This window comes from Cervus canadensis, chromosome 30 (genome assembly GCF_019320065.1).
Source record: "Cervus canadensis isolate Bull #8, Minnesota chromosome 30, ASM1932006v1, whole genome shotgun sequence".
NCBI classification, from domain to species: domain Eukaryota; kingdom Metazoa; phylum Chordata; class Mammalia; order Artiodactyla; family Cervidae; genus Cervus; species Cervus canadensis.
Window position 1 is genome coordinate 30,942,660 of NC_057415.1, and position 7,732 is coordinate 30,950,391.

The 7,732-nt window shown below is 44.9% G+C and overlaps 1 protein-coding gene across 2 annotated transcripts in view; it reads right to left on the reverse strand.

Annotated features, from left to right (window-relative positions):
* TMEM245 (transmembrane protein 245) overlaps nt 1-7,397 on the reverse strand; it is a 77,045-nt gene extending 69,648 nt beyond the window's left edge. For both annotated transcript variants that reach the window (XM_043453100.1, XM_043453099.1), the window contains exon 1: nt 6,753-7,397. In XM_043453100.1, the coding sequence (XP_043309035.1) occupies nt 6,753-7,343 (591 nt within the window). In that variant the 5' untranslated portion in view covers nt 7,344-7,397. The remainder of the gene's footprint in view (nt 1-6,752) is intronic.
* Nucleotides 7,398-7,732: the final 335 nt, after the last annotated feature.

The following is a 7,732-nucleotide window of genomic DNA, read 5'->3' on the forward strand; positions in this document are numbered from 1 at the left end:
TATAAGACAGGATTATATCTATTTCATGGTGGGGGGAAGGAAATGTACTAATAAGTTGTATTTAGGTGATAAGATTTTGTTTTTCCTTTTTTGGTAATTTCCCAGTTGTCTTTAATAAGCACTAATTCTTTTATAACGAAAAGGACATTAAAATATTCTTCTTCAAGCAACAAGTAAGATGAAATATTAGAGATCTAAAATTCCAGATGTATGAGCACATGGGAAGTGAGCCTACAGCTGCCTCAAAAAAGTTCAAGCTCGTAGGACCACACAGATTTAACCCTGGGAATTTAGAGAATTTTGAGATAGGCTGGTAGAGCTCAGAACAAAATCTGTGTGTAACAACAATACACTTATATAGCACTTACCATGGGCTAGGCCTTGCTCTATATTAGCACATTATATACATGAACTCACTTAACCCATATAACCCCAGGAAATAAGTACTGTTATCATTCTCATTTTAGAGATGAAAGAAATTGAGACTTCAAAGAACACTTGCCCAAGGTAATACACCTAAAAAGTGAGTCAAGATTAGAACCTGGGGATCTGGGTCCAGAATCTACTTTCTTAACAATAAGGAGAAAAAAGGGTAGTGCCAGAAAAATAAAGAGGAAAAGCTGCTCCAGTATTCACAAGGGAAAATAAAAACAGTTGATTTTGATGACTACAAATTCCTGAAATTTTCTTTAAAAATGATCCTCAGAAAAAATAAAAAATAAATTTAAAAAAATAAATAAATAAAAATTATCCTCGGCAAATGGTTAGTCTTCAGAGGTATGTGACACAAGCATAATCAGCCCTGTTTTTTAAACATGCACTCAGCAATTTAGATGAAAGACTAGAAGGTGTATTAGTTGAATTTGCGGATTACACAAAGTTGGGAATAGTGAATATAAATGACTCAAAAAGATATTCTGAAACTAGAACAATGGGCTAACCAAGTAAGATTAAATTTAATAGAGAAGAATGCAGAGTTTTGCTTTTAGGTTCAAAACTCAGCTATATAAATACAGAATGGGAAGAGAATAGCTCGTCAGAAGTATAACTGGTGTGAATGCCTATTAATAAAAGTACATTAGGGAAAGTGTTTCAGTGACTTGCACTATCAAACCACCTGGGCAATAAAATTCAGAGTGCAAAAAGAAATGGAAATTACAATATAGGAGATACAGGTGCAGGGTGGGGGGGAATTGTTCAGCTTAGGAAAGAGAAGGAAATAACAAGATTCAACAGCTATCTTCAAATAGCTGGGGAAATGTCATCTGAGAGAGGCAACAGACAATTTTCTATAGTTCTGAGAGCAGAAATCACAGGTGGAAATTAGAAAGCAACATATTTCAGCTTAATATGATGAATTCTTCTAATAAACTGATTTGAGAGCAGGAGGAGAAGGGGGCAACAGAGATTGAGATGGTCAGATGGCATCATCGACTCCATGGACATGAGTTTGAGCAAGCTCCGGGAGATAGTGAAGGACAGGGAAGCCTGGCGCTGCAGTCCATGGGGCTGCAAAGAGTTGGACACAACTGAGCGACAGAACAACAACAAATCTAAAAAGGAAATAAGATACTATCACTAAAAGTTTGAGCAAAAGCTGATGCAGAAGACCAAGTAGGAGAATGTGCCCTCAGTGAGAAGCTGAACCAGAGGATCACAGAGGACGTGCTTTCAGATTTGAAGCCTACGATACTTTTCAACCAGTCTCTAACAAGTTTTTGTTTCTTAGCTGTATTCCTAAGGAATTAGTATCACTTGCACAGCAAGGAAAAAAATGAGAGATCGCATACTTCAAATTTTTTAAAGCAAACTCAAGAGTCGGACACAACTGAAGCGACTTAACACGCATGCATGCATGCATGATCAAATCATAGCCCTAATCAGATCATTGTTTCAGATATTTCAATCTCCTTTAAAACCATTTTATTATAATTTGCAAACTCTATTCTCCTCACGATGTGGCAACTTAGAGTCAAGAATATTTTATAATCAAAGTCTTTACGTGAGAAAGAACCTAAGCACTGGAAAACTTTCCTCCTTACTGTTGCCAGGCAAGTAAAACACACCTAGAAGTGGAATGGAGTAGGCCTGGCCAGCTGGCTAATCTACAATCCCAAAGAGCCTTGGTGGCAGTACTACCAAACTCTTAGGATCTGTAAAACCAAATATCCAGGAACCCTGCATGCGTGCTAAGCCACTTCAATCATGTTCAATTCTGTGCGACCCCACGGACTGTAGCCCACCAGGCTGCTCTGTCCATTCCAGTATTCTCCATGCAAGAATACTGGAATGGGTTGCCACGTCCTCCTCCAGGGGATCTTCCCAACCCAGGGATCGAACCCAGGTCTCCTGCATTGCAGGCGGATTCTTTACCAGTTGAGGCACAAGGGAAGCCCTAAGCCACTTCAATCGTGTTCAATTCTGTGCGACCCCACGGACTGTAGCCCACTAGGCTGCTCTGTCCATTCCCGTATTCTCCATGCAAGAATACTGGAATGGGTTGCCATGTCCTCCTCCAGGGGATCTTCCCAACCTGTGGATCAAACCCATGTCTCTTGTGTCTCCTGCATTGGCAGGCGGGTTCTTTACTACTAACACCACCTAGGAATTCCCTCAGCAGGTTCTTCAAGCTCTCTAAAATTAGGATGATAATTAGACATCATTCAAGATAAGCCAACACTTCACACAACTAGGGTCGAGTAGCCCAGAGATGGGTCCTGGTTTGTTCAAAGTCACAAGGCAAGCTACTGACAGAGTCCAGTTTAGAATTTACACTCCTATCTTTCAGCCACTGTTCTTTCCACTTTATGTTTCTTTATGAAGTAAAATGGAAACAATGCAATCAGAGGCCATGGAGAAAACAAATCCATTACTACCACAAAAACTGTAAATGTCTTCAAATGTTCTAACAATTCTGAACTAAAGGAGAGAGGAACACCTAAAACACTCCCAGCAAAGAAAAATGGTGGAGCAGGAAGGCGAGCTTTTTAGATTTATCTTGATAGCCCTACACCAAGCAAAGATGACCAGGACCCTAAGGACTGAGATATATCTGAGTCTGGTGCAATAGATGATTTTTTTTCCCCTGGTGTTTAGAAAATCACTAAGTCAATACAATATCTGAAACTGTTTTTTTACAATTGCCCATATTATAAATGCTTAGTATTTCACTGGCAGGTAGGATGGAGTACTAGGAGAAGAGAAGAGCTAGGAGACTGAAGGAACCCCAAAGAAAGGGGAATAGAAACTGAATGGGAAGGATAATGTGGTAACAAAGGAAAACACAGGTGCTGAAGACCCTACAAAGGAAAACGGGATAGGACTTGGAAATAAATGAACAGGTATAAGGATAAAAGAGAGGTGACTAAGATTTCTAGATGACAGGAATTCAGGGGTGTCTGGGGGAACCATGTGTGGGTAGTCCAACCCTGATATTCTTCTATTTTTTCTCCCTAATAATTAAAATCAATTTGTACTTAAAAAAATAATTAAACTAAAAAATGTTCCTCCACAACATACTGGAGGAAAACATTTTAAAATCTTTAGTGAAGGTCTTGATGACAAAGGGCCGTCAACTGCTGATAGGTCTATTGAGAAAGTACCATTTACTGAATGAACAGATCAATCTCGAAATCTTCCCACCTATGAAATCCATCCCTCTGACTTCACATGACTATCGTGAGAATGAAATAACATACATCAAAGTGCCTACCACTACGTGGCAGATGCTCAAAAACTGGATCTTAAATGCATGAACTGTCGGCTCTCCAAAATGTAGATTTGCTTAAACTCACTTTTCTCTCTACCTCGCCCATCCGTATCTCTCCCATCCATATTTCTCAGCAGCAGCAGCTCAAATTTTCAAGCTGTCTAGAAAGCATCAAGACTCCTTTTTTTTTTTTTTAAATGACATGCAGCCCTGGTTGGGCTCACAAAACCAAACCATTGTGAACTATGAGATAGAAAAGTCAGAGAGAGGGCAAGCTGCCCGGTCACATGACCGACTTGCACTTCACTTCAGGCCTTACTCAGCACTTGGAACAGAGAGCTGAGGACTCCCTGTCTCTGCTTCCCAGGTACACTTTTAACTTTTAGCTCACCCCCATCCAACCACCTGCTCCTAAGGACTGCTTCAAGAAGCACAACCGCAAGTTTCTCTCCAACTCAGATCAACCTCCAGGCTCTACTCCCTCAATTTAGGCCCCCCACCACGTCCTACCCTCTTTTAACTAACTCATTCTGTGCCTTTTATAATGGGATTTTTATCCCTTCCTCCCATCACTTTAGCTAATCAGCTAAAATAATTAATTGCCTTTACCTTCCTTCCCCTCTTCTAATCTAGCTAACCTTGGTCATTGCTTCTCTTCTGCTAATCCACAACCCATACAAAAATTATGTAAATAAAATATAAGGAAGGCATTTATCTTCAGTAAAAAGATATTCATAGCTATATACACTAAGCTGCGGGCACTTTTTCACAACTATTCAATTCCTCATCTCTTTCCACTATCTGTGAGTGACTAGCTCAAATGCCCCTGTTTCCATTAGTCATGCCAAATGTACCCATGTATTCAATTCTAACTTCACTATGAAAATACAGTGTTCATATATGTTAGGCCTTTCTTTCCTAATTTCTTACAGTTTGGTGGATACACTACTTGATCTTGCCTATAGTAATTTACAATAAACTGCAGTACCAATAGTCAAAAATGTTAGCAGGATCTATAAGTATGTCTGAATTTGACAAGACTGACTTTCTTGAGGATAGGAATCAAGGTATAATCATCTTTATATTTCCTAACAGCATAGAGTATTCTGCCTTTTATGCAAGGGGCATTCAATCAACTTAATTGAACTTAAAACAACAAGGTAAAGGAGAAGTAACGTCTAACTGCTGCTCCATGAATGTGAACCTTGGATTTGTTCAAAGTCTGAGTGCCTCTGGGACGATCACAGCCTCAAGGACCTCAGAAACCTCTCCTGGAGAGTGGCAGGCAAGAAGACAATAAAGAGCAAAGTAACACTAGGATCACTCTCACCTGACAGGAAGTGCAAGAGGGTGCTTCCACACCTCTCCTACCTATCACAATTGAATACAAGTTTCTTGGAGGCCAAGGATTTTGTCTGATCACGAAGCAGTTGCACACACAGGCAGTGTCCCAAAATGATGGATGAGGTGCTCCTCAATACCGTGCTGGCCCATAACTGGTGGGAAATAAACATTTAGATAGATGTGTGTCTGTCATCTCCACGAGAATACACTCACCTATGACACATTCCTTGAACACAGAGCCTGTACCTTAATCCTTTTCAATCCCTAACAAAGTCCAGTACCTAATAACATAATCAATGAAAAATGAACCTTTAATTGAGAGGTTGCATTGATAGAGCTAGAGAAGACAGGAGTTCTGGTATCAATCACCAACTCTACCAGTAACTTCAGGCAAGCTATAACCTTGCTTGACAGATAAAGGGAATTATTTTGCAACTTGAAATCAAGGTGCACTTAACAGGGACAAAAGTGAATAAATTTATTTCTAGATGGTAGTGCTTATTAATGAAATAGCAGTCTTATGCATTAAATATCCACTTATTTTTTGTCATCCCCAGTGAAATATCCTAAAGGAAATCAACCCTGAATATTCACTGGAAGGACTGATGCTGAAGTTGAAGCTCCAATACTTTGGCCACCTGATGTGAAGAACTGACTCAATGGAAAAGATCCTGATGCTGGGAAGACTGAAGGCAGGAGAAGGGTCAACAGAGGATGAGATGGTTTGGCAGCATCACCGACTCAATGGACACGAGTTTGAGCAAACTCAAGGAGACAGTGAAGGACAGGGAAGCCTGGCATCCTTCAGTCCATGGCGTCACAGAGTCTGACACAACTTAGCAACTGAACAACAAAGTGAAATGTTTGGATCATTAACTGATCTACAATCTGGCCTGATTTAGGAAACGTGTCACCAGATTATCCTTGCAATCCCTTCCAACTCTAAAGCTCCCTGATTATCTAAGAATAAACTCAGGACGATCCAGGAATCGCAAATATGCCTTTCCTTCACCCAGTCTGCTTAAGAAATCCAGGTGGGAGGAGATGTAATGTCGCAGAGCAATCCCTGCACAGAGTTCCCAAGAAGAGAATGCGGCAAGAAACAGCCCCTGGGGGCTCAGCACCAAGGTGCCTGCCACAAAGGATTTGGAAATCGCCTGAACGGAGAGGCAGCTCTGAACTATTAAGAAAGATTTGTTCCAGGACTTGAGAAACTTGCCTCAACCAGTCCCGTCTTTGTCCCTAACAAGCCTGGTAAGAAGTCACCTCTCCTGTCTGTAGGATGGCAGACTGGACTAGGATCTCTAAGGCCTCTTCCAGGATAGTCCCATGTGAGCAGAACTGAAGCTGTTGAGCATTCCCTCTCCAAGACCAGGAATAAATTCCTGTCCACTTGCCGATGCGCTGAAAGCCCTCCCTGCAAAACGGAAGAGCGCTTCCCTACAGGGCACACGTGCCGAACCGGGAGACTGTTTGGAACCACACCCGTTCTCTCTTCAGAAGGAAGGGCGCCAAGTTCCTCGGGTGCACGGGAAGGAAGGCGGAGACGGACACTGCCTGCGCGCTCAGGTCTGGACCTTTGGCCGCCCTCGCACCGTGCCTAGGGGCAGCAGGATTGCACCCCAGCGAGCTGGGGGTGTGGTGAAGGTCACTGCGTGCCCGGCGGGACGGCCGAGGGCCCGGGCCGGGGCTCACTCACCCACAGGCTGTTGAAGTAGTCCAGCCCGCGGCAGATGAGCGCGCCCGCGTGCGCCAGCAGCACCTGCACGCCCAGGTAGCTGCCCAGGCTGTAGAGGCCGTAAAGGAGCGGGCCGCCGGCGCCCAGCAGCAGCAGCAGGCGGCGGCGGCGCAGCGCCTGCTCGCCCAGGGCCTCCACGCCGTAGTCCGCGAAGCAGATGGGCAGCAGCAGCGCGGCCAGCACGATGGGCGTGTGCGCGCGGTGCAGGCGCTGCAGCCAGTGGCGCCCCAGGCGCGTCAGCGAGCTCTTGAAGGGGTGCAGGAAGGTGCCGCACAGCACCGCCCAGAGCAGCGGGCGCAGGAAGGCCTCCAGGATGAAGTAGACCAGCACGGCGGCGCCGCAGCACAGACACACGAACAGCACGGCCCCGGTGTTGTAGAAGGCCTGCTTGATGGGCTTGTCGAAGCGCAGCGCCAGCGCCGCTGTCCGCGGGGTCTCCCCGCCGCCGCCGCCGCCGCCGCCGCCCGCCCCGACCGCACGCTGAGCCCGCGGCGCCCGGCTCGGGGAGCCCCGCGGACTGAGTGCCTCCTCAGGGCCTCCATCGTCGGCCATGGTGCCTTGGCCGCTGCCGCCGCCGCCGCCGAGAGACGGTACTGGGAGGCCTGGAGAGAGGCAGGGCGGGCGACACGCGGCATTGTGGGAGTTGTAGTTCCTAACTGACCACGGAAAGCTTACACAACCTTTGAGGAACTCCAACTCCCAGAGAGTATAGCGAGCGCTCCTTCGCCCTCGGGTTCCCTGTGGTTCATTGGTCCCTGCAGAATTCAGGTAACAGGTTTCGGGGGTCTAAGTGTTAGAAGAGGCAAAAAACAAACTTTCCTCTCCCCGCCAACATACAGTATAAAAGTAGTGTATGCTAGCTCAATTCAAGTGTTCTATTAGTCACAAACTGGGGGGAGGGGAGGGATGTCAGATAACAGCCTTTACACAAAACACCCTGA